Raw genomic sequence first — 26333 nt, 5'->3', positions numbered from 1 at the left:
CTTCATTCGCGACATCGCGCCGGAAGGCTTGCGAAAATTCCTGATTGAAGGTGTGGTGCAAATGATGTCACCTCCGAGCGTATCGCTTCGGGCAGCGAAGGGTAATGCATGTTTTTGGAACGTGGGAGGAAACCGGAGTACCCGGAGAAAACCCACGCAGGCCCAAGGAGACCATGCAAACTCCACACAGGAAGGCCAGAGCTGGAATCGAACCTTGGGCCTCTGCACTGTGAGGTCAACGCGCTAACCACTTGTCCACCGGGTTACCCGCCTGATGCAAATCCACGGATCAAATATTTGGCAAACCACGAAACCGTGAGTGTTCAGTGAATCCCAATTCCCACCCACGGTGTCAATGACCAGTGTGTGACAAGGTGCCAGCTGTTTTATTTTGGGGGGGGAGTCGTGAGGAGGTTATAGCGTCCTGTCCTGCACCCCCAACACCTCGTCAATTCTCCCCCTGCTCGGGGGTTGGTCTATTTTGAGGTGGTCTTATCACAGCTGTTGCATCTGTGGTGGCAGGAAGCCTGTCCGAGCCCCTCGGCGCTCTTTCTTTCCCCCTCCGGCCCTCGGTCCCGGTAAGACCCCTTTCCCTTGCGTGTTAGCTGGCTTTAGCCCATTCGCATGAAGATAACATGAACCTGACATAAACGGCGTTATTTGATTTGATTGGATTTTTAACCGCTACGTGCTTGTTTGCTCATCGTATGTCATTGACTTCGACGACAGTGACGACTTGTCAATCTTGCCATTTTAGCTTCCCTTCCAAGTTATTCAAAGCGAATCACTGCCGGTTTTTTTTTTTTTTTGTGCACGCAGCTGCCGCCGCCACTGCCAACCATCAGTAAGTAGCGTGGGTTTAGGAGGAAATAAATAAATGTCTTGCCCATGTAAAGAGAGTCTTAAAATAGCCCCGTGGCTCTGGAACAGGTGCCGTGCGCTCAGCTTGTGAAAAGCAGCGTGAAGGCTGCGCTAATTTTATGCGCGTAAACATTCTCCAACTGCTTGTTTTTTCCATCGCTCCCTTTTTGAATGCATGTAAGCATAACCTGCGCGATTCACATCAATTTAGTATGAAATGGTCCAGTCAAAATGGAAGCTCTGTCCTGTACCATGACCAATGATCTTTTCCTTTCGCAGCAATTTAATAATTGGTGAAAAAAAAAATTAAAGTCGTAATGAAAGTAAATTTAGAGTCTCAACTCAACCGAATTCCAAGAGCACTTCAAAACAACCGCCAAAACAACAACAAAACAAAAAAAAACACCGCAAAAGTCATAAGTCCAACAACAAACAACCCGATAAATCCATCCATCTTCTACCGCTTATCCGGGGCCGGGTCGCAGGGGCGACAGCTTTAGCAGGGAAGCCCATACTTCCCTCTCCCTAGCTACTTCTTCCAGCTCGCCCCGGGGGATCCCGAGGCGTTCCCAGGCCAGCTGGGTGACAGTCTCTCCAGCGTGTCCTGGGTCTTCCTCGGGGTCTCCTCCCGGTGGGACATGCCCGGAACACCTCACCAGGGAGGCGTTCAGGAGGCATCCGAATCAGATGCCCAAGCCACCTCATCTGGCTCCTCTCGATGTGGAGGAGAAGCGGCTCGACTCGGAGCCCCTCCCGGATGACCGAGCTCCTCACCTTATCTCTAAGGGAGAGCCCGGACACCCTGCGGAGAAAACTCATTTCGGCCGCTTGTATCCGGGATCTCGTTCTTTCGGTCATGACCCATAGCTCGTGACCATAGATGAGGGTTGGAACGTAGATCGACCGGTAAATTGAGAGCTTCGCCCTTTGGCTCAGCTCCTTCTTCACCACGACAGACCCATACAACGTCCGGCCGATAAATTAATACTAAAGAAAATGTGATCTTAAAAGGAACTCCAAAATGTAGAGGGAGCCAGTGGAGGGATGCCAGAGTAGGAGTTATATGGACCAACTGGAGATGCTGAATGGAGGTCTGCATTACAGAACCATTCAAAATCACAAAGAAACGGCGAACGATTGCCTCCGAGTGACACCAAACAAAGATGGAGTCCTCTCCAGAGAACAGCACCACCCAAGCCGGGAGCACCCCGGCGGTGTCGGCCGGAGACACTCCTGCTGACCTGACCGACGACCTCGGCAAGCAACTGGAGGACATCATCAGCACCTACCAGGCAGACGAGGCTCCAGATGAGCCAGAAGACACAGAGGAGGTTCAGCCAAACACCCGACGGGAGCAGAAACTGGAGAAAAAGATGCTCAAAAGCTTGGGTAGGTTTTGTACAGACAACTTGAATAGATGTTACGTCAGGTGTAGCTTCCACAGGAAACCTGAAATCTCTGCTTAGAAAATCGGGACAGTAAATCAGAACAGATTTCAATTGAATTGAGTGAGTTTGGTTTGGTTTGGTTTGTTGGGTCCGCGTGGGTGCTACCCATGCTAACCAAAGACAAAGGCACTTGCGAGAGATTCAACGGCCGCGTTGGTATGATCCAAGTACACCTCGATACTCAAGTCAACAGTATTTAGAGAGCACTTTCAAACAGCCATTGCTGAATACAAAGTGCTGTACATGGAGCGATTTAACATGCACAATAAACAGTAAGACGAATCGGTAATAAAGGCGGTAGAAAGCAGCAAACAGTAAAATCAAGAACAAATCTAAGTCATGCTGAGTCGAATGCCAAAGAATACAAGTGAGTTTTGAGGAGGGCTTTGAAGATGGGCCAGCGAGGAGGCTTGCCGAATGTTCAGTGGGAGGTCATTCCAGAGAGAGGGACCAGCAACGGAAAAGGCTTGATCCCCTCTGAGCCTCAGTTTAGTTCTTGGTACTTCTAATCATGTCTGGTCCAGAGACCTGAGGCGCCGGGCTGGTGTGTAGGGGCGGATGAGCTCAGAGAGGTAAGGTGGCGCGAGATTATTCAGAGATTTGAAAACAAAGAGGAAGATCTTGAAACTAACTCTAAAATAAATGGGGAGCCAGTGAAGGGATGCCAGAGTAGGAGTTATGTGCTACCAGTACCAGTCAAGAGGCGAGCAGCGGCATTCTGGACCAGCTGAAGGTGCTTAATGGAGGACCGGCTGACTCCAAAGTAAAGTAAAGATACTGTCCAGTTTCCGTAAAGAGCTTGATATCCTCGCTATGGACAGCTACAATGTTTGGACACAGACAAACCAAATTTTGACAAAATTTGTATCTTTGGTATGGTCCAAGAAAAATGGATGTACTGTCAACAATAATCAAGATCTGAAATCTGGATTAAAATCAGGATTTATGAACTATAAACTGGACACATTGTGACCCAAAGACAAATGGAATATTTCTAGATCGAGTTCAAGATGCAGATTTGGGATCTGGTCCTAGCAAGAACCAAACCTCAAACATCTGAAACGGATTTCAAGTTTTGGTCTTTCAAGAGCAATAACAATGACATCATCAGCGTGCTTTCAAACCGGATTCAGATCCAAGGATCCAAAGTGTACTAACTGAAAGGTGTACATCCCCAGATTTACAAACAGCGAGTGTCTGGGCAGTGATTTTGAATGCTAAATGTGAGATCCTCTGTTGTTGCTCAGGAAAGGAGGCCATGCTCCTCATGCAAAGTCTCAACAAACTGGACACTCCCGAGCAGAAACTGGAAGCTACCATCAAGAAGCACGCCGAGCTGGTGAGTGGACTTTCCCGGACAGCGAGCCAAATCAGACCAATCCTGCGCTTCACCTCTGAGCGTTAGCGTCGGGGTGGCCGACACCTGGATTGAATCCATGTGCCGTTTGTCTGTCTTAAAGCTGGAGGAGCACCGGAGCGACCAGAAGCAGCTGAAGGTTCTGCAGAAGAAGCTTCTGCAAGTGATGAAGGAGAAAGACCAGCTGCAGAGCGAGCACAGTCGCGCCGTCCTGGCTCGCAGCAAACTGGAGGGACTCTGCCGAGAACTGCAGCGCCACAACAAGACCTTGAAGGTGCTCCGCCCAAATCGCGGACTCACCGCATAGATTTCGAGAAACATAACCACTCCTTGGACTGTTTTGCTCTTCCCGTGATACTTGTGAATCACTCGGAGCATCGACGTTGCCGTTAGCGGCGGCGCGCTAAATGCAAGATATTGGCGTGTGAGCCGCCTATTTCGATCGGCCGTTTGCGTGCTGGCAAAAAGTTGTTGCAGTGTTAAGAAAGACGATGCCGTCGCTTCGTCTTTTACATCACACAGTGGTGCCTCTACTTACGAAATTAATTGATCCTGGAAGAAATTTCTGAACGAGAACATTTTTGTAAGTAGAGACGCGTTTTGCATGTAAATGCCCTAATCCGTTCCAAGCCCGCCCAAAATTCAGACAGAAATGTTTTCTAAAGTATAAAAATGCATCAAAATATGTAACAAATAGATGTTACAATTATATTATTGTACAATAATAATAATGTAAAAAGCAAAGAAGGGTGGAAAGAATAAAAATGACAGCCATATAATTAACTGACTATCTTAACCCTTTCGCGCCAACTCTTGCCCCGCCCACTAATCCAACAATGTCGGCGGCGGCAGGAGGAGACGCTGCAGAGGTGCCGAGAGGATGACCTGAAGCGGAAGGAGATCACCACACACTTCCAGGGAACCCTGAGCGACATCCAGGCCCAGATCGAGGAGCACAGCAGCCGCAACACCAAACTGTGTCAGGAGAACAACGCCCTGGCCGACAAACTCAAGGGCCTCATTACGCAGTACGACCAGCGGGAGGCGGTGCGTGCGGCTCACGCCGTCCACAACCAATGGCTTGATTGTTTTCCCTCTTCCGAAATTCGGAGAACTGGGCTGTACCTCACTGTACCTCAGTTTGACTTCAAACCAGACATTTCACTTTGGAAAGTCTCTCTTCCAGAACCTGGAGAAGGTGTTCAAGCACCGTGACCTGAAGGAGAAGCTTCTGGACACCAAGCTGAGTCAGGCTAACATGTTGCTGAAGGAGGCCGAGGAAAAACACAAGCTGGAGAAACAACTGGTAAGTGGATTTGAAAAATAATTTTGCTCTGGTGCCCATCCTGCCATTCTTGCCAAATTTCAACAGTTGCTCCAAAAAGCCGCAGAGTACAAATCACAAGCAAAACTTTTGAAGGAGACCGAGGTGGACATGAAGGCGCAGGTAAGCTCGGTTATTAATATCATGTTGTTCAAAAAAATTATAAATTTGCAACAAATTAGCAACTTTATTCCCCAAAATGTTTTTGTCTTGAAATATATTCTTTCCTCTAGTAAATTACCAATTTATGTCATTAAAATAAAGAAAAATCTGACTTTTTATCCCCCCGCCAATAAAAAAACAACACTGCTTTATTCATGTCGCATCACAAAATTTTTACGGTTAAAAAAATATGAGTGTCGGCATATTTTTTAAGCTTTTTTTTTTTTTTTTTTTTTTTAACTGAAATACATTAGCGGTACATATTTTGAAAAAGTATCACAATTTTTTTTTTTAAATACGTACGACTATTTTCATAATATTGCATCATTGCATCAAACATCTTTATTTACCGAAACAATATTGGCAGCATTTCTGTGCATTTCATGTGGATGCTGATGCAAATTAACGCAAATATCCGATCGTAAACCGACATATTGTCATTTGCTTTTTGTGTCGGTGAAGGGGAAAAAAATATGTATATACTATATATATATATATTGGAAATCAAATTTGAAGGCCGTGTACGGTCACACTGATTTTGTCTCCTCAGCTCGACATGTACTCCAAGAAGTTTGACGAGATCCAGGGCACCGTTTCAAAAAGTAACAGCGTCTACAGCGGCTTCAAACAGGACATGGATAAAGTACGAATGGCGGGCCTTTGAAGGGAAGAGGAGGCGCGAGGGGAGTGGGGGGGGGGCGATATTTTTAGGCGCTTTTCACATGTTTTGTTGTGCTCCAAGATGGCCAAGAAGATGAGGAAGCTGGAGAAAGAGTGTCAATCATGGAAGAGTCGCTTCGACGGCTGCAACAAGAGTCTCGTCGACATGGTGGCGGATGTAAGGGCCCTTTTCTTGCCTTTGTTCTTCCCTAATCAACTGATGTACGGCGTGCGCGATGCTCATTATAGCTCAAACAAAGCGGCGGGAGATGTCAGACTCAAAATGAGATCACAAGATTGAGAAGGGGAGCAGGCTGGCCCGTGTGAAGCAAAAAAAACAACAAACAAACTGTCTCATTGACACTGAATGCATTGGTGGGGGGCGGGGCAGGGAGGGAATAAATTATATTGGGGACCAACCTCCAATAAGCGTTTGAAAGATTGACATCGTTTGCCTTTTATGATAACGCAGTGGACATTGTGCTGCTCTTTCTGGTACGGTTGCCTTGGCGAGGATGAAACGGAAGAGTTAAGTTCCGATCATTTGTTATTTTTTCGCAGGTTTTTCGCAAAGGATAGTGACTTTTTTTTTTGTCCCCAAAATATATCGTGAGAATACAACTTTTAACTTGAGTATGACTTTTAATGGAGAGGAAGGACGATAACCCCCCCCCCCCCCCCAACCACCCCATCACACCTCAACACAGTAATAGTGGTCCTCAAACGTTTCTCACTTTACACCACCTAAAAAAAAAAAAAAACTTTCAATAGTCCAAAGCCACCATTATGACCAACATTAAATTGTACAGTAGCGTAATAGGCCAAAGCGCTCATAAAAAAAAAACACAGTATTTTTATTCAGATAAAGTATATCGATGTTATTTAAAAAAAACTAAATCAAAATCAAGCACTAAACATGAGGCATGTAACAAAAAAAAGATTGAAATGGTAATTAACGATTTTGATTTTTTTTTAAATGCAAGTGCACTTCGAGAATCACTGATCCATTAGAATAAGAAAAATATTATTTTATAAGATTTTTTTTTAATGAAATGTTATTTTTTCATCTAAAAATACCCACCAGATTGACCCTTCTCTAAAAAACACACACCTTTAATCTAAACTTTGAATCTAAAATTCTCACTTTTTTCCTCAAAGCTGTGACACGTTTACAGATTGAAATACGCCGCGTTCTAAATGACGATGCAAATTATGTTGTTTTTTTCCCTCCAATTTTTATGAACGGTCGCCGCAATCGTCACTCAGCAGAATTTCCAAGTCATCGACTGTTCGAGAATAATTTGAATGTTCTTAAAAAGTACGACAACAGAAAACATCACCCGCGCTTGCATCAAATTAGATTGCCGACAACACATCCTGACCCCGCCCCCCACGCCAGGGCACCCTGTTGAAGAAAAGTACTACTTTCCTAACCGACGACTTGCTTTTTCTCGTCACTGTGTACGATGATGACATGGACCGTTTAAAAATTGTGCGCTGCAGAAAGCCGTGAGGGACAAAGAGCTGGAGGTGATCGCCATCAAGAACCAGAAGTTGGAAAGTCTGTGCAGGGCTTTGCAAGACGAGAGGAAGAGTCTCTATGAGAAGGCGCAAGCGGCCGAAGGTCAACCGAGCGAGGGGACGAAGGAGGAGGTCCCCGAGAAGGAGACCCCCGAGGAAGACGCAGCGAGCGCGGCCCCCGCGGGGCCCGCCGCCGCGCCGGAAAACCATCTGAGCCAGGAGCTGGCCAAACTGAAAGCCGAGCGGGCCCTCCTGAAGGAGATCGCCGGCTCCAACATGGCCCCCGCGGCGGACGCCACGACGCCGGGAGCTTCCGAAGGCGCCCAGCGAGCGGCGGAGAAGCGCACACAGCAGAGCGACGAATGCCAGGAACATTTGGAACTGGAGTCTGTCGACTGACACTTCCAATGATCGGCTTTGTACTGTGTGTGTTATTTTCATGGCAATAAAAAAAAAAAAAAAAAAAAAAAAAAAAAGAAAGAGAGAAAAGAGAGGTTCAACAAATATATTTCAGCCTTTGCAGTTTCTACCAGATATATTTACATAAACTGATTTTTTTTTCCAGTCGGGAATTATTTTCGACTCCTATAGTATTATATATTATTTATATAATAATAAATTATTATTATAAAATTATTTTTATAATTTTTATAATTATAATTATAATTATTATATAAATAAACTGTAAATTTCCCCTGTGTGGGACAAATAAAGGATATCTTATCTTATCTTAATAATAATATTACTAATAACAAACCTCAGGGGGAAGGGGGGGCGGTTCAGCCATGATACATGAATAAATACGATCTGCTCTCTTATCATTTTCTTATAAACTTTGTAAATACACACACACACACACAAAATTTAAAAAAAAACACGATGAAGCAGGTGGATAGAAAACAAAGCCCCATACCGACGACTCATCAATAAACGCAAGTCTCTCGCATCAAGAGCAAAGCAAAAAAAAAATAACAGCGCCATCTGCCGCACGGTTAAGGAGACTTTGACACGTGCACCGAGGCATGCTTTTGTCAGCGGGTTTGTTTTTGTCGTCGCTACGGAAACGTCAGCCTGAATGCACGTGCCTGTCAGGGCTGCGTAAATTTTCTCTCCGTGGTCAAACAATGGCCGGGCAGAGGCGCAGACGCCGATAAGAGGACTGACAAAGACAACAACGGCGCCGTCCACAAAAGGTCCGTGCGGCTTTGATCCGAGGTGAAGCGGCAAGAAAACAGGCGGAGCTATCAATCATTAGTCGACCGATTAGCCGCTAACGGCAAACGTGTGCCACTCTGCATCATCTCATGACATCCACTTTTTTTCAGATTTACATTTTATTCATTTATTTATCCCACGTCATATGAGTCTCAAAATATAGAATGATAATCATTTTTTGGGGGAAAATATTTATTTTTTAAAATAATTTATTCTAAATATTTATTTTATCCATAAAAGTTTGGATTTTGTCCCGTAAGATTGTAGAGAATATAATTCCAGCTTTGTCATAAAATGTACTTCATTGTCAATGGAATGAGTTTCATGAAAAAAACTAATTCAGTGCCATCAAATTGATTTGAAATTTAAACAAATATTTTAAAAAAAATTTAATATACAACTTCATGGTCATAATTTGATTTTTTTTTCTTGACAAAAAAAAAATCCCTGAAAAAGAAATAATATTCCATTTACTCACATGAGATTCAATTCTCTTTTTTTTCTCCCCAAAATTTATTTTTGTAATAAAAATCAAACTTTGTTTTTTCAGTAAGACATTTCCTCCAAAAAATTTTTATTCTAGGATTAAAATGTTTTTTAAAAAGATCTAAAAAATTCAATTTCACTCCCATAAAATTATTTTTTGAATCCCCAATTTCTTGAAAAAAAAAATAACTACGACATTGTCACAAAAACACTGTATAGAAAAAAAGACGCTAGAATCCTGCAGGATACACGTTTCAACAAAACTGATTTTTTAAGGAGGGTAGTGGGGGGGGGGGGACTGCTCACTGAAGTCAACAAATAACACAGGAGTCTGAATGTAAAGTCTCGGTGGGCGGGATTAAAGAACAAAGCAGGTCATCTATGACACGCAATAGATCAATTCTCTGAGACAACAACAAAAAAAATGCTGAGTGGTCAAAGGAAGAGCTTGCTTTGGGAAAAGAAAATGGACTTGTCGCATAAATCAGACGCCAGTCAAAGACACATATAAGGTCGATGCGAAAGTCGCTTCCCCCTCCAGGAAGGGACGGCAAAAAAACTCCCGACTGATAACGAAGTCGGGACTTTGAGCTGCTCCAGACCGCTCCTTATAAACAACCGCCGTGCGCTTCCCCTCTAACGACTTCCTTCGCCTCGATGGCGGATTTCAGCGACCTCATCGTGCAAATTGGAGACTTTGGATTTTTCCAGAAGAGATTATTGGTGCTCTGCTCCCTGCCGCTGATCCCTTTCTCTTTTGTCCTGGTGGGGGTGGTTTTCCTAGGCAAGACGCCGGATCACTGGTGCGCCATCCCGGAGGCCAAGCGGCTGCGGCGCGAGTGCGACTGGACGGAAGCGGAGGTCAGGGAGGTCACCATCCCCCGCTCGGAAGCGTCCTTCAGCCGTTGCAACAGGTTCCGCTTGAACCTGACTCACGAAACTTGCGATGAACTGGAAAAAATGCTGGCGTCCAACAAGACCCCCGTGACGCCGTGCGACGGCGGGTGGGTTTTCGATAAAAACTATTCCACGATCGTCTCTGAGGTACGTGTCGCCGTTTTCTATTCTGATCTGTTCAACTGAGCAGTGCTATTGAGACGGTCTCTCGAAGTAGACTCGGGACAAATGTTTTTTTTTCCCCGACCGAAAATTGCGTCTACCAAAAAAATTTGGAGAGAAATTCACATCGAGAACAGGGGATGGCTTGACTGCCAATCGGCCTCGCTCATTCATGTGACTCTGTCGCCATAGTAACGCACCTGGGTAAGGTTTTAAAAGTGACTAGCGACAAATCTAGAGACTTTTTAGGGGGCTATCTGGAAGACTTCTGGAGACACCAAGAATCTTTCCGGAGCAGATGAGGGTGGTCCACCACAAGGCCAATCGAACCATCAACCAAATCTCCCCCCCCCCACAGTTCTCGTTGGTGTGCGAGAGATCCTGGCTCGCCGATCTCAATCAAGTCGCGATGGCGTGCGGCCTATTCGTCGGCGCTTTCATCACCGGCTACTTGTCCGACAGGTTTTTATTTCGGTGGAAATTATCCCGGCGAATGAAACGTTCCTAAGACGTCCCTTCCTCACAGGTTCGGCAGGAAGCCTTGTTTCATTGCCTTCATGTTTTGCCTCGGTCTGGCGGGCTTGGGCGTCATGCTGTCGCCGTGGTACCCGCTGCTTCTGGCATTTCGCTTCCTGCAAGGGTTTTTGGAAAAGGGAGCGTGGACGTCATGCTATGTACTGCGTATGTACCCCGATTCATGCGTGCGCGTACCCCGCTTATGGTCAAACATTTGCTGGGATTGACCAAAATGTCAATTAAACCATCTTGAATTTGATCCAAATCCAGTGTTTGAGTTCTTCAGCTCGAACAACAGGAAACTGGTGTCCATGGTGTGCCGATCGTTCTTCTCCATCGGCATGATGATCCTGCCCGGCTTGGCGTACTTGGTACCCTCCTGGAAGACTCTGCAACTTATCATGACCCTACCCTGGTTCCTCTTTATCCCGTATTACTGGTAACTATTTTCCCGCGGTCCCACTTCCATAATCCAATTCAGGGCATCCGACAAAAGAATGCGGTTTGTCCAGGATGATCGCCGAGTCCCCGCGCTGGCTGTTCTCTCAGAGGAGGAAATCGGAGGCCATGCGGATCGTGGCCGATATCGCTAAGTGCAACGGACGAAGCTTGCCACAGAACCTCCAAGAGGTACACTACTACCCACCATCCAGAACTTTTTGCGACGAATCAATTTTTTTTGTAGGGAGGTAAGAGCTACTGTATGATCCCCATGTGATTCCCTTTAGATGACTCCTCTGGAGACGAAGAAAGAACAACATACTTTATCCTTTCTGGACTTGTTCAGGACCCGCGCCATCAGGAGGAACACACTCATTTTAGTTTATGCCTGGCAAGTCAGTTTGATGATCCTCACGGTTGGACCGCATTCCTTCCCCACAGTCAAGGGATTGCCTTCGTTCCGCCTCCGCAGGTTTTCAAGCAGTATTGTGTTCTACGGTCTGGTTTTGCGCCTGGGGATCACGGGCGACAACCACTTCCTGGACTCCTTCATCTCTGCGGCGGTGGAACTCCCCACGGGCCTCATTTTCTACCTGCTGGTTGACAGAATCGGCAGACGCTCCCTGTTGGCGTTGACCAATTTAATCGCGGGGCTGGCCTGCCTGGCCGCCCCCTTCATTTCCTCGGGTAGGTTCGAGGTGACCCCCCCCCCCTCCCCGTCATCCGCGTTTCTGAAATGGGACCTTCTACCGCAGAGCTTTCCTGGTTGAAAAAAGCCGTGGTCTTCATCGGCAGACTCGCCGTTGCCACGACACTGGAGACGCTCAGCTTTGCAAACACCGAGCTGTATCCCACCACTCTGAGGTGCGAAAGTGATGATTGCGAGACACTTCTTTCGCAAGATGTATGCCGTCAGAATGGAGCGGTGTAGCAACAAGAAAAGATCCAGGAACGGTTTTTGTAAGCCTGAAACTCAGACACATTGATCCTTTGAAATACATATTTTTTTAAAATACTGCGTGCCCTCATGTGGGTTGTGGGTGTGCTGGCGCCTTTGAAAAAAAACCAGACAGACCCCGGGACCGGTCGCTGGCCAAATCCCGGGGCACGTATAGACAAACAAAACACGTCAGGGAGGACATGCGAAGGCCAAATAGGAAGAGCAAGGTCTCAAAACTTGAACCTCAGAACTGTGAGGAAGACGTTCTAAACTTTGCCATATCACATCAATATTGTAAATAGTTTATCTGGACCCTTCAACCAGAAAGACCGACATCCCAAACGTTTGCGCATTGTGCGCGTGGTAGAAAAAGCCCAATTATCCGGACTGACTCATTGAGACCACTTTTATCCTAGCTGGAGGAAATTAAGACCGGGATGGCACAAAATGTCTAGGAAAAGAAGCGATGGTGCTTGGCCCCGGTGCCCCTTGCACAGCCCATCCTGTCGACTTGGGGCCCCCTGGCTTCCGTATCTTAAGCCAACTTGTCTTAAACTGGACAGTGATTTTAAATTGGACCGGTAAATCGGTGCCATTGTTCAATCCAGTTTTTTTCACAGTAGGTAACTGGCATCTTCCCGTCTGGATTACTGTCATGCACTTTACTATGGAGTCAGACAATCCTCCATGAAGCGTCTCCAGTGGGTCCAAAATGCTGCTGCTCACCTCTTAACAGGAACTCGTAAGAGTGAGCACGCAACTCCCTTCGTTGGCTCCCCGTACATTTTAGAGTTCTTTTTAAGATCCTACCATTTGTTTTCAAATCTTTAAATGGCCTGAGCTCCTCCACCGCTACGCCGGTGCCTCAGGTCTGCGGACCAGACCCTGTTTGAGGTACAGAGAACTATGCGGTGGCTCAGAGGGGACGGGGCCTCTTCCGTTGCATGACCATGTCCCGTTTGCCTAGAAATCTGGGCGTGTGCGTGTGTTCGTCAGCCTGCGACGCTGGAGTCATTGTGGCTCCACTGCTGCTCTACCGGCTGACAACCTTGAGGCAGGAGCTCCCCTTTTACGTCTACGGTACAGTCGAAAATGTCCCACCGATCCGATGCCATGATCTTGTGAGGTGCCCGACGTAAATGAATGAGGCTTTACCACAAATCGTGCGTGCGTGTTTTTTGTTGTTGTTGAAGGGGCTTTGGCAGTTATTAACTGCGGCTCGGTGACGCTGTTGCCGGAGATGAAAGGAGTTGCGCTGCCGGAGACCATCGAGGACATGGAGAATCTAAGAAGGTGCAATTTGTTTTTTTTTACCCTTCTTCTTTCTTCGTCGCATCGACCGGCAGTCTGGATGCCCTGCGGCGCCTTTTCATTGATGCCAAATATGCGTTGTAATTGGGAAGGTATAAAAATCATAATAAAAATCGGGATGCGTGTAGCGTGCTTCCTTCAGGATGTGGCATCCACTTGAACAAGCTCTAATGTCCTCTCTCTTGTAGAAAACCAAACCAATCCAAGGAGGCAAACGACTCCATGACATGACAAGAGGAGGGAGTCTCGTGAAGATGTTGGCATCTTTCTGTATTTCGCTGATGATTCTGACAAATCGATTGCTTTTCTGGTGGGGGGGGGGGGGGCCTCACATGCTCCTTCAATTATTTACTCATGTATCCTAGTGACATTTAATGTGTCCCAATCGCAACCAGCCCACAAAGTGCATCCGTTAGTAGCTCCTGGAAAGGATGAAAAGGTTATGCCAGAAGTTGAAGGAGAAGAAGTAGGCAGGCGACTTGGGTTTGGACCAGCTGTTTTGGGGCAAATTCTTGGTACTTTGACGAACGCCTCCCCGGGAAATGAGCTCCAATCTGAAGCTCCGCATCCTTGACAGATGGGAGAGCCCAAAATTGTGAATCTGATGCATCCATTGTTTCACAAGGTGATCATTTCAAAGGATTCCCAATGAAAACGGGGTAGTGAATGCCCATTCATCGCCACCCGGCGCTTAATTTATTGTGTGGACAAGGCCCGTCTCCCGCTCGTGTTCTCAGAACAAATTCAATCAAAATAACATCATCATCTGTCTGTTACTTTCTCCTTGTCAGACATTTTTGTCGGAATCATGTCTATTTTAGAAGCACCAATAAAGAAATGTGTGAGATTTAAACTTCTTTTTGTTTCTTTTTGTAAAATCCAGACAACAATACCAGGGATTGTTGAAGACATCTATTTGTAGGCTGCGTATCTAATTGAGGCATGTTTTTGTTCAAGCCTTTGTCCCGCCGAACGTTTACCCAGAAACGTCTGAGGGAGGCCAACAAAAGCTGCCCCACATACGTCGCGTCAACTGAATGGAACGACCCGTACGCAGTAACTGTGCTGAAGATCGCTGCTATGCGTGAGAAGTGGGTTTCCCTTCACGCCATTAAAAAAAATATATATGATGGTGACTGAGAAAATATGCTCGGCAACACCCGGAAACGCACAAAACAAAATAATCTTTTTCGATCAACGGATTTTAGGATTCAACTGCAGTCTTGAGGACTTTGCCTGACTATGATTGGAGATTAAAATCGTCGGTGGAGTCAAAGGACAGAAATAACACGCCTCTGATGTACGATTGGGAAAATTTTCCCCGCACATAACGAAGCTCCGCTGACCCATTTAATGAGGGCAGAGGGGAGGGGGGTGCTGGGAGAGGGGCTGTGAAGAGGGGATAAAGTCGGCGATGATGTTAAGACCTCGCTGAGGGGGCACGGCGAGTTTAAAGCACCAGCAAAGCGGGACAGGTACAGTTGGGAAAGTTTGTTTCTCTCGACTGGAGGGAGGAAAATGCCGACCGAGGAAGAACGGGAAAAGTTGGCCAACGTCATCAGGCGCTGGAACAACAACAGACTGGACTTGTTTGAAATAAGCGAACCGGACACGGTAAGCTGCAACCACCAAAATCCGCGACACCTCTGACCTGGTTGCGATCCCCCCAAAAAACGGGCGTTAAATTGTACGATGGCTAAAATTGAAAAGCAGTCTTGTCATCGTCCAGCTGGCATGACTCCATCTTGTGACTGGCTCCGAGTCAGCTCTCATATCGTTCGCAATTGCAGAAAAAGATGATATGTCTCGATTTTGGATCCACCGCACCCTGCCCACCACCTTTTCCAGCCACTCTCCTCAGGCAGACGCTACAGATCCATGCGCACCAAATCCAGTAGACACTTAAACGGCTTCTTCCCTCTAGCCATTAACTCCTTAAACAGTCACTGACGTAGTCACTCTTCTTGTACTACAAAATGGTACTACAAAACTACTGGTTACTCTAAAATGGTTCAATGATTTTGTTGTTTACGATGATACTAGTGCAGCGTGTTATACCAAAGACAAATTCCTTGTGTGTTCTACATACTTGGCCAATAAAGATGATTTTCATTCTCATTTTGTCTCCTACTACAATAACCGCAGTCACGGTTACACTCACCGGGTCCCCAGATTTGCCAAAAAACAGACGCCACAATACATCTCTGTGTTGATAAATCATCTTGCATGTGCTAACTTACTCGATTTGCGTCAACCTCTCCCAGTATGATGAAAAAGCAAATGAAGGGCGCCTCAATTTTGCCCTTCTGGCAGACCCAATCCTGGGCGCACCCTGTGAGTTGATCAGCTCCCTGCCCAATCAACTTGACTCCCTTTGAAAACTCAAAAGTCCTCTGTGTTTTCACCTTGACAACAGCTTAAGCCGGGTGTTCTTTCTTTGCCGTTGTTAGAATCTGCTGTTTCAAGGTGTGATGCGCTTCTACTTCGAAGATCGCGCCGGGGGAAACGTCGCTACCAAGTGCCTGCGATTTTGCAGCGACGCTTCAACCACCGAGGTGGTCGAAACTCTGGCCGAGAAATTCCGTCCCGATATGAAAATGCTCAGCACTCGTCATTCCTTATACGAGATCCACGGCGATAAGGGTGAGACGCCGAGTCCAAAAGCGGTACTGCTCCGATTCCTTACAATTTCTAATTTTCTCTGTCCATGCGCAAAACAAGAACGTCAACTGGATCCGGACGAGAGACCGTTGGTGGTTCAGTTAAACTGGAACTCGGACGACGGAGAAGGACGGTTCGTGCTTAAGCAAAGCAAGGAGACGCCCGGGGTATCATCTGCCTTCCGCGATCTTTGAGAGAACATTTTAAATATCATGCTTAAATGTCAAAATCTTATGCGATCAATAAAGGAGAGCGGTCACAACAAGGAAAAGGGGGGCGTGATCCAGACCTTCAAGAGGACCCTGTCGAGGAAAGACAAGAAGAACAGAAACAAAGTGGCTGACGAGCCTGCAGGGGACAAGAACAGGTTAAAAAAAAACAACAACAACAAACAAAAAAAGACTGCAATTAAATTAATCGTCGAAACAAATGTCTAGGGAGAGTGAAACCCCAGCAAATGGCAACCCAGAAACACCGGAACGGTACACGGGAGCGAAAAGGCAAGGAGAGTGGCCGGCGGACACAAGTAAGTCATCTGTCGACATGCTCGTAAAGGGTGGCGGCTTCGGGTTTTTGCTTCGAGATCGATGACATGACTATGGAATTGCACAGACCCTCCTCAGCCGGACTTGTTCAATCATCTTGGTTTACCGCTTGGAATTCAACTCTGCGATCACTGTGAGTACAACTACAGGGCAATGGTGGAGAAGGAAGACCAAGTACAAATACCCATTTTTTTGAAAAACAGATTCCTGTACTTTTGACTCCTTTGCCAACATTCATTCATTCATTCATTCATCTTCCGAGCCGTTTGATCCTCACGAGGGTCGCGGGGGGTGCTGGAGCCTATCCCAGCTGTCTTCGGGCAGTAGGCGGGGGACACCCTGAATTGGTTGCCAGCCAATCGCAGGGCACACAGAAACGAACAACCATTCGCACTCACACTCACATCTAGGGACAATTTAGAGCGTTCAATCAGCCTGCCACGCATGTTTTTGGAATGTGGGAGGAAACCGGAGCACCCGGAGAAAACCCACGCAGGCCCGGGGAGAACATGCAAGCTCCACACAGGGAGGTCGGAGCGGGAATCGAACCTGGTACCTCTGCACTGTGAAGCCGACGTCCTAACCACTGGACTACCGGGCCGCCCCCTTTGCCAACATAACTTTCTGATTTTGTCTTTTTTTTAAATCCACGAATGACGACACGACATGAAAAAATACAGAAAGAGGGAGAGGTAAAGTCAACCACGCCTTGAGATCCAGATGAATTAACTGACATCTTGGATACTTTTTAGGGCAGGGAAAAAAAAATACATAAAGCAACGACAGGGAAGACGAACGTGAACCAAGAAAGCGTTCGCGTCTTCTCATGTCCCCCATGTGACGTTTCAGCCGAGGACGCCTTCCTGACGGCAGTCGTAAATTACGCCAACAGCTCCACGATTCACTTCAAGCTCTCGCCAGCGTATGCCCTCTACGCCGCGGCCCGCTTTGCGCTACGACGTCCGGACGCGGCGACTGGCGGCGTAACCTCTATCGCAGACAAAATGGTGGCTGTGACGAGCAAGGTCATCCAGGCAAGTCCAGGAGCGAACTATTATCACGTAGAATCCGCCCGGTGTCACGGGCAGAGATGGGGGGGGGGGACACCACATTCTCTTCATCTTCCAGAGGCAGCAGGATATCGCCGGAGCTCTCGCCTTCTGGATGGCTAACGCTTCAGAGCTGCTCAACTTCTTCAAACACGACAAGGACCTCAGCGGGCTCACGCGACAAAGTCAGTTGGATCTGTCGCACCTTGTGCACAAAGCTTACAGGTAAGGGGCGCTCTTGACTCCTGGCACGGACTTGAATTAAAATCCATCCGCAGTGACGGCTCTACTTACGAACGTCTCTTCATACGAAATGTTCAAGTTATGAAACGAGGTGTTCACCAGTCCGGCGATCGCTCACTATGCCTTGGAAATTTTCGAAGGATTTTTATAAGCCGATATAAGCAAATGCCCTTGGATCAGTTCTTGCCAAAACGCCGGGCAAAAACCACTTCTGAGAGAGAACCTGAACTAAGGAGGGCAAAAAACGATGAGGACGCAGTTAAAAGTTAAATGACCAGCATTTTTATTCTTTAATCAACACATTGAATCTCATTTACTGTGCAATAATCTAATAATCTTTGTTGCATTTTTATGCTTTAGAAAACATTTCTGTCTGAATTTTGGGGGGCTTGGAACGGATTACAGCATTTACATGGAAAACGCGTCTCTACTTACAAACTTTTCTAGTTCTTCCAGAACCAAATTTCGTAAATAGAGGTACCACTACATTTACTTTTGGATGCCATATGTTTATATCAATCCAGTCACCTGATTCAGCGCATACAGATTGAGCTCAGCAAGAATCTGCCTACCTTTTTGATCGATCCCGAGCAACATGGTCCTCTTCCTGCTGGAATAGGTAAAAACATCCCGCAGCGGACAAACACGAAGCAAAATGACCTCAACCTTACCACAAAAGGTCTCTCCCTTTTGCCTCGCTATCGTGACAGAGATGGTGCTGAACACCTTGATGAACAGCATGTCACTGTTGCGCCGCTACCAGGTCAACCCGGCCCTCGCCATCCAGCTCTTTTCCCAGCTTTTCCACTTCATCAGCACCTGGCTATTCAACCGTCTCATTAAACCCGACGCCAGCACCCCGGGCCTGCGTTCCCATTATTGGGGGGCGGCTCTCCGCCAGAGGTTGACCGGCATAGAGGCCTGGGCGGAGAGGCAGGGCCTGGAGCTGGCGGCCGACTGCCATCTGGGACGCGTCATCCAGGTCGGTCGGGTTTCGCATCACGGCAAACGGGATACGACCCCAAACTTTCATAACGGTACACCCGTCAAACGGTTTTATTTATTTTCAAAACAGGCAACGACGCTCCTGACTATGAATAAATACACCACAGAAGACGTGGACGAGATCCAGAACACCTGTTTCAAGCTGAATTCGCTACAGCTGCAGGCTTTGCTAAGCGGATACTTTTACGCCCCCAATGAGCCTCACATCCCAGCGGTAAGGCAAGGCGGGGCAGGGCGGGGCCACTTCATTCTCCTAGCGCATTTCGCACCAAAGCTAGCTCAATGTGCTGCAAAGACAATCAAAAGTAAAGAAATTGAAAGTAGCTCAAAGAACGTACAGTCCAAGAACAAGGTTTGTTATATTGACTCCTACTGTAAGAGTCTTCGGTTTGGACTTTCTTTGTTGAAGTGACATGTCCACTATCTCGCTGCAGGATTTGATCGCTGCTGCGGTCAAGAACGCAGAGGCATCGGCGGACAACCTGATTCGACAGGAAGGCCGAGACGTACAGCTGGAGGAGAACCTAGACCTCCCACTGCCCTTCCTGCTGCCAGATGGCAACTACTCCTGCGACAGCATGAGAGGAATCCCTCACGGATTTCGGGAGTTCCTGGAGCCCATTTGCCAGAGAGGTAACGGACAGGGAAAGATTTGAATCGTACGAATTCCAACCAGCACCGTTGTGTGATGCTTCCCTCGTAGGTCTCTGCTATCTAACCTCCCAGCAGAACCCGAAAGGAGATTGGACCGTCTTCTTCAATGAACCAGGAACTGCATACTTGGTATACACGAAGCAAGACAAAAACGGACTCTTAAGGCTATTTCTGAGCTTTAAAGGGGTGTGGCCTAATGAGTGACATCAGGAGCCGGAGACGCTCTTGCGAGTGTTCTCATTTTGAAACCATGTTGCGTTCAACGAAGGACTGAACTCCATTTCCTTTTTCCCCTTGCTCAAATGACGCCGTGTCTGAAGCTCAAATGTCGCTAAAACAATGAGACAAGTGTATTTATCGTCCAAGGCACAGCGTGTAACTTGAAAAACAAATTAGCCGGGGTATTCTTAAGACTAGATACTACCGGATTATTTTTTTTTCTCTCTCTCTCATCATCAGGACAAGCAGAAAGAGCCACAGATCGTTACGATCACCCTGAAGAAACCTCTCAACAGTGGCATGGGGGTCAGCATTGTGGCTGCCAAGGTAACCGTGGCAACCCCGACACAAAAGGGTTCTCACAATCGCTAACCGCTATCTCGCCAAAAGTCTGATCTGATTAGCATCCTCGATGTAATTATGCCTCAGGGAGCGGGCCAAGACCACCTTGGGATTTACATCAAGTCAATCGTCAAGGGAGGCCCGGCTGAGATGGTGGGATGAGGAACCCCCCCACGCCCCAAGTCATTCCATTGGGGGTTTCTGAAACAGTTCCGATTTTTACAGAATGGACTGTTGACGGCGGGGGACCAGCTGCTCAGCGTGGACGGTCAAAACTTAATCGGTCTCAGTCAGGAAAGGTAGCCGACCACAATCACACAAAGGCTAGAAGGACATTTTGATGTTGAATCCGTTTAGGGCGGCGGCGATCATGATGCAAACCGGGCCTATCGTGACCTTAAAAGTGGCCAAGTTTGGCGCCAGCTTCAATGGCCTCGGTGCTCTGCTAGGCGATCCCGCCCCTGCTGGGACTGCAGGTAGAAACCATCCACAAAAAGCTGATCCGTATGGAAAATTCGGACCATCTCTTTCTCTTCCCGAAGCGGGTGATAAGAGCCACGTCGCAACAAGCCGGAAGGAAATTCCTCTGTACGCTCCGGAGGAGCTTGCTCAACCGGAGCAGTCGGGGTTTCGGCACGGCCGCCACGGGGAAAAGAAAGCGCAGATTATGCAGAGGAACAGGCAATTTTATCGCTCCAACCCCAACATGGCCGGTGTGTGACGTCCTGTCCGATTTTTGCGATGAAATACACCAAAGGGGCGTCGGATGAACAACTGTGATATATTTATTTAAGTATTTGATTTATTTTTCCTGCCTACTCTGAAAGATTTTGCCCACGAGGATGAGGATGGGCTGGCCAACCGAGACACGCGGGGGAACAACTCAGTTTCCAACCTTTGCCCCGATGTACGATGAGGCACCCGAAAGATTCATTTCGGCGCCGATTGTTTCGAGAGGTCACACGGGCACACCCCTTTTTGTCTGTTGGCAGACATTTCATCGAGAATATTTGACGCTGCCGACCGGGAAATATCAGGACAAGAACACATCTGCATCCAGTCGACCGCAGCAAATGTTTCAGGTGTCTCCGGGGCCTTCGGGAGGACCGGGTGCTGTTCACAAAATGAGCTTGATGGTAAAAAATCGTCACTCATTTCATTGCTCTGGGCCGTACTGGCGATCTATGTCGACTTCGCCGCAGCGCAAACAAGATGAAGGATGCAGTAAAGAATGACGTTCTGTGCTTTGTTTGTCATCAAAATACAATCTCTTCTACTCCCCCCTTTCCAGCGTCAAGCTCTTTCACAGGAGAACTTGTGCGTGGACGCGGGAGGCCCCCTGGTGGACGCAAGTCAGATTACCTGGCAGGGCCGAGGCGCTAAGCAAAACTACCACTCGCACCTTCCCGTTCGCCCGAGCGTCTCCAACCAAAACCTCCTCGCCGACAACTGCTGTCCGGACAGAGGGCAGCAAGGGAGCCGGGCGGGAGTCTGGAGGACCCCCTTTTCACAACAGACCACGCCGACACCTTCCATCCAACCCGTCCGCATCGACATCCCCGTGACCAGGCCGCTCGCTTCTCACGCCAATCCTCCACTCACCACCTTCCAACATCGTTCCCGTCTTGCGGCACTGACGTCCAGTCGAACCCTTCAAGTCAACCGACACTCGGATCAAAGGAGTCCGAAACCGCCCGTCAACTACGCATGTCCGATTCCCGCCGATCAGATGCTTTGTCGACCTTCCCGGCTATCCCGGCAACATGTGGCAAAACCACAAGTGAGCATCAGTCCCACGAAGCACGTTTCCTTTCAAGAACCAGCGAGCCAGCGGAAGCACAGCGCTTGTCAGGTGGAGCTTAAAGACCTCCGGGAACCGAACGAGACGCCGAAGCCGAGAGAGGACGACGAACTCCTGGAGCAGGAGTTAAAGGCGCTTCGGGCCAAGGAGGAACTCGGCGCCAAGGAGACGGAGCGACTTGGCAGACTGAGTCTGGAGTGGCAGTTTCAGAAGAGGCTGCGAGAGATCCAGGAAAGGGGCGAGGACGAGGACGAGGACGAGGACGATGACGACTTGGACATGATGGTGATGATACGAGAGCTGGAGAAAAGAGCTCAGGTAATGCGAATTGTTACTCCAAAGAGAGTTATTGCCATTGGCTATGCTCATTCTAATCTCAGTCATGTTAAAACGCTTAGATGACTTTTTTTTTAAAAATTCGCCAAGATCTTCTTTCTGACTTCCGGGTTGAGTGAACGCTGGCGCGTTTTGGCTGCCGCTGCTCAACCCGTATCGTTTTGTGTTTTTTGTTATTGTAAAGTGTCCTTGGGTGTCTTGAAAGGCATAAATAAATAAAATTAATAATAATAATAAATTAATAAATAAAATGTATTATTATTATTAAGATCTAAAATGATTAATGATCACATTGACCCACAAATATTTTTCATGTACAAAAGAAACATAACATTGGACTAATTGTTGGCGTCTTTGCTTTTTTTTTCTCCAGTGTTGCTTTCAATATGTTTGGTGCAAAAAAAATAATAATAATAAATAAAGTGTCATATGTACAAAATAACGGTTTGTTTTATAGAAAACGAAAAGCCCGCCGTTCGGAACAAACGCCGATTTGAAAGCAGAGACCGAAAGTCTTGCCGTCCCAAAAGAGGAGAAAACAGGTACTTGCTTGGTGGAATATTGACCCCGTTTGACACTTTTTGCTTGTTTAACAGTCAGTATTTTATTGTCCTTCCTAATTTTTTTTTTTTGGGGTGGGGGGCAGATTACATATCAAGTGGACGACTACAAGACAACACACCAGAGTGAGTCCTAAGAAAAAGTCATCATTATTGTTTTGTGACAGAGTGAACCACGTTAGCTTCTCCACTTTGCAAGTGATCCCTGAGAAGTTTGGGAATTTTTTTTTTCCCATAATGAAAAGTCTTTAACTTATTATTTTTTTTAAATAGATAAATAAAAACTATATTGATCCGCAGGTGCCGGGAAGACAAAGCGCGGCGGACGTCGGCTCCCGAGAAGCTACCGTTCAAGGAGCGTCAGCGTCTATTTTCTCTGGCATCCAGTGCATAAATGAAGGCTCAAGTTTTGCAAAACTTGTTTTAAAAAAAAAAAGCCCATACAAAGTTATGTCAAAACAAAGCTTTCGGGTTAGACCCTGACCGATCGTAAAACACTCATTATGGTACACTTGATTTTAGTGTCCTTGAACTTTCATTTTGGCTCGATCACATTTTAAAGTCTCAATTGCAGACTGGAAATCATCAAGTACTTCATCTTATACAAAAGTTGAAATCGCATACCATGATCACCACACTTTCACGATTCATCTGTGAGCTCATTCTTTTAGAATCTACACTAGTTTATGATAAAACAATAAAAGTAGTGCTTTGCCGCCATCTTCTGGCACCTCTTGGTAATTACAAATCTTTTTTTCAGGGAATTGTCTCGATTACTCAAAAGATTTTCTCCAGTTCCCACAAATAGCGGGAACGCCATCTACTTAATGCGTTGATAAAACTGTACCACTGCCTTTTCTTGCTCGTGGGTTTCGATGGAGCCCGAGCGCAGTCGGCGGATCTCGTTGATGGCGTCGATGCCGGCCATTTTCCTCGTCTTGACCAGGTAGCAGGCCAGCATGGTGCCCGTTCTTCCGTGGCCATGCATGCAGTGGACAGCCACGCCCTAGAAGCGGAGGAGGGGGGGTGAGCGTAAATAAAAATCACAAAAATTGGTGCCAAAGTCCAATACTCTTCACCTTTGGGCATGTTTATGTCATAAGAAATGTGACTAAAACATCGAGGCGCTCCTGAATTTTGATTGGCTACACTTTGCTGTTCTGTTACCACAAGAACATGAAACTGATCAGGATTTACCAATGCAAAATGTCCCGTGGCAAAACAGACGGAACCAGAAACATGGCTAAACGAGACCCCTGGAAGGTCTCTGAAGTCTTGTACCTCTCCTTTGCTGTTGGCGTCGTCCACAATGGCGAGGAATTTATCGATCTGAGACGGCGACGGTGGAGTGAAGTCGTCGATCTTGATGTGATGCAGCTGCAACTTGGGACATGTGTCGTAATTGGGCGGCTTGCACTCGCACAGGCACACCAGGTGTTGGATGCCCTGGTCCAGCAGATACTGGTACTCTGCCGTCATCCTGGGAAGGGCCAGCCCGGCCACTTTTCCTGGGTCCACCCATGAGAAATTTTTCGGTGGGTTGGCAGCCATTCTGAGGAGTACACAAGGGACATTAGTCGGTTCCAGGAAAGAAAGATGTGAAGGAACTTGGGAAATGTTTACATGACACCGACATGGTTTTGACCCATTTTTAAAAAATGGCCATTGGCATATAACTAGTCAAAACAGGGCATATTTTATGTTTTTGGCATGGTTAGCATAAATGTGACAATTACAATTAGCAGAGATGTCCAGGTTTGTCGACCTTTCTAATGTAGCCGGACCAAAAATCTCCGTTCAAGTCCTTTCCCTCAAACTATGACGACTTGAAAAGTGTTCCTAACACTCGCGTCTATTGCAGGGTATGTCAACTTGCTTGTCTACATGTTTGAACATTGCGCCGAGGCCGTACCTGACCGAACACGTATGAATTAGTTTACTCAAAACGCTATTCAAACACTCGACATTCAATGACTAATCTGCCTTTTGTGTGCACACCCGCACCCTTTGTGACTTCCGTTCTCGACAACATTTCGAAATCTCCGAGATATGGCGAGGCCACGAGAATGTACGCCGAATGAAACGAATATTCACTTTATCCGTTAATTTCGGCAAAAAAAAGCTGTAATTGTAAATAAATTGGGCTTACTAAACGGACACCGCAACGCTGAAGAAATGAGACTTGAGTACTTTGAACTCATTCCAAACATAGCAGACGAGCTCAGCAGCATCAGAACAGACACAAGACAACTCTCGCGAGAAATGAAGTCGAATTGAGCAGGGAAATCTCGAAGAGCGCAAAAACATGATGCCACTACACGCTACGCGAAGGCTAACAGCAAGTGTCACATAACGGACCAGCGCAAACATGCCAAAATGACTTAAACTCACAGTTTTTTAGCGCAAAAGCGGGCGAAGGGAAGATAGGCGGCGTCCTCTCGTCCCAAAATGTATGCAAACTGGACTTTTCGGTGCGGACGTAATTGCACGTTTGTAAAGGTCTGCCACACAGCGTGGTGGGGAGTAACGGAACAGCCGACCCAAGGCTCACCCTTGAACAGGGGCGGGCCGTTTTAGAAGGGTTTTTTTTTCATTGAAAATGGCGGACATTGTGCGAGCTGGCTGGTCGATTACACACACACGCACATGATTTTGAGTACAGCCTCATTCATTTATGTCGGGTATATGTCACGAACGTGGCATCAGATCGGTGGGACATTTTTGACTGGACCATCAATGTTTCAGCTGGTTGAGCATCGGCTGTCAACTTTAAGTTAATTGTTTAGCCATTAGTACTTCAGTTGTCAGGATGGCCGAGCGGTCTAAGGCGCTGCGTTCAGGTCGCAGTCTCCCCTGGAGGCGTGGGTTCGAATCCCACTTCTGACAGTAACTTTTTTCCATTCCGTCTTTAAATGTGTCCGTTTTGGGATTACTGTATTCCTATTTACACAAGTGTGTTTCAAATTGCTATCCCTCAACAATTAATCTGTCCACATGTAGTAGCCGTCAAAATCAAAAAGGTATATTTTTAGGCGTTGGTGCAAGCTACCTTTCCCCATACTGAAAGCTAAGGGAAAACACTTGTCGATGGGCAGCCGTCAAACTTTTAGAATTGGTCTCGATATTACGTGGAACAACAACTGTTTTTATAAAAGCAAACATGTTTGTGTTTTCATTTCTCCTTTGTTTTTATTTTGAGGCCATTTAAAAAAGAAAGAAATAAACACTAAACTGACCACAGATCCGCTCTCTTGACAACAGCGCTTGCTTACCTTTTCATGTCATCACAGGTCCTCGTCGATTAAACTGAAAAATGTGTTCGGTAACTGCAGATTTAATTTATCAAACAAACAAAAGGTCCAACCCGTAAAGAAAAAATATTTATTAGTTCTTTAGTAATTTTATTGTTGCAATGTGAGCAACCGACCAGCAGGGGACATTCACATTCTTTTTGTCCCGACAACTAGCTAGTTTTTTTTTTTTTTGTAGCTTTTATGCCATGAACCTAAATAAAGGCTACAGGTATATACATTATTAGGTCTTGTCTTTTTGCTTTTTTTTTTTTTTTTGCATCACACTTTCCAGAAGAACCAAAGAATGTTACTCAATTACAATGT

General features: G+C 46.7%; 4 protein-coding genes and 1 non-coding gene across 11 annotated transcripts; 4 read left to right on the top strand and 1 right to left on the bottom strand.

The window, feature by feature from the left end:
• Positions 1-485: 485 nt before the first annotated feature.
• Positions 486-7822, top strand: txlnbb (taxilin beta b). 2 transcript variants are annotated; one of them, XM_052086646.1, is made up of 10 exons: positions 486-578; positions 1966-2250; positions 3557-3648; positions 3770-3940; positions 4519-4713; positions 4853-4972; positions 5039-5113; positions 5703-5795; positions 5895-5990; positions 7316-7822. In XM_052086646.1, the coding sequence occupies exons 2-10, from the start codon at positions 2025-2027 to the stop codon at positions 7730-7732; spliced, it is 1485 nt and encodes a 494-aa protein (XP_051942606.1). In that variant the 5' UTR covers positions 486-578; positions 1966-2024; the 3' UTR covers positions 7733-7822. The 2 variants fall into 2 exon arrangements, with proteins under 2 accessions (XP_051942606.1, XP_051942605.1); XM_052086645.1 differs by lacking the exon at positions 486-578 and adding an exon at positions 828-844.
• A 1680-nt stretch (positions 7823-9502) lies between these two features.
• On the top strand, positions 9503-13672 carry slc22a3 (solute carrier family 22 member 3). 5 transcript variants are annotated; one of them, XM_052086641.1, is made up of 10 exons: positions 9503-10078; positions 10452-10555; positions 10620-10774; positions 10880-11048; positions 11122-11239; positions 11338-11737; positions 11806-11914; positions 12958-13070; positions 13184-13283; positions 13490-13672. In XM_052086641.1, exons 1-10 carry the CDS (start codon positions 9692-9694, stop codon positions 13530-13532), a joined length of 1698 nt encoding a protein of 565 aa, XP_051942601.1. In that variant the 5' UTR covers positions 9503-9691; the 3' UTR covers positions 13533-13672. The 5 variants fall into 5 exon arrangements, 4 of the variants coding, with proteins under 4 accessions (XP_051942601.1, XP_051942603.1, XP_051942602.1 ...); XR_007966813.1 differs by lacking the exon at positions 13490-13672 and having other exon boundaries at positions 11806-12010; XM_052086643.1 differs by lacking the exon at positions 13490-13672 and having other exon boundaries at positions 12987-13070.
• Positions 13673-14684: 1012 nt separating this feature from the next.
• LOC127615104 (afadin-like) lies at positions 14685-23167 on the top strand. The gene is made up of 24 exons (XM_052086659.1): positions 14685-14915; positions 15752-15944; positions 16023-16129; positions 16211-16329; positions 16400-16488; positions 16575-16640; positions 17357-17541; positions 17636-17781; positions 18324-18418; positions 18510-18781; positions 18875-19018; positions 19239-19437; positions 19508-19587; positions 19918-20004; positions 20107-20172; positions 20245-20318; positions 20377-20495; positions 20562-20732; positions 20847-20926; positions 21012-21155; positions 21311-22138; positions 22614-22698; positions 22803-22842; positions 23017-23167. Exons 1-24 carry the CDS (start codon positions 14820-14822, stop codon positions 23108-23110), a joined length of 3579 nt encoding a protein of 1192 aa, XP_051942619.1. The 5' UTR covers positions 14685-14819; the 3' UTR covers positions 23111-23167.
• On the bottom strand, positions 23144-25216 carry dusp23b (dual specificity phosphatase 23b). 2 transcript variants are annotated; one of them, XM_052086656.1, is made up of 3 exons: positions 25108-25216; positions 23998-24268; positions 23144-23722 (listed from the first exon to the last, which is right to left on the bottom strand). In XM_052086656.1, the coding sequence occupies exons 2-3, from the start codon at positions 24265-24267 to the stop codon at positions 23537-23539; spliced, it is 456 nt and encodes a 151-aa protein (XP_051942616.1). In that variant the 5' UTR covers position 24268; positions 25108-25216; the 3' UTR covers positions 23144-23536. The 2 variants fall into 2 exon arrangements, with proteins under 2 accessions (XP_051942616.1, XP_051942617.1); XM_052086657.1 differs by lacking the exon at positions 25108-25216 and adding an exon at positions 24866-25010.
• Positions 25217-25519: 303 nt separating this feature from the next.
• trnal-cag (transfer RNA leucine (anticodon CAG)) lies at positions 25520-25602 on the top strand. The gene has a single exon. It is a non-coding gene; the product is annotated as a tRNA-Leu (tRNA).
• Positions 25603-26333: the final 731 nt, after the last annotated feature.

This window comes from Hippocampus zosterae, chromosome 14 (assembly GCF_025434085.1).
Source record: "Hippocampus zosterae strain Florida chromosome 14, ASM2543408v3, whole genome shotgun sequence".
Lineage (NCBI taxonomy): Eukaryota > Metazoa > Chordata > Actinopteri > Syngnathiformes > Syngnathidae > Hippocampus > Hippocampus zosterae.
The sequence above is the reverse complement of the archived record's forward strand: the minus strand, read 5'-3'. Positions and strand labels throughout refer to the sequence as shown.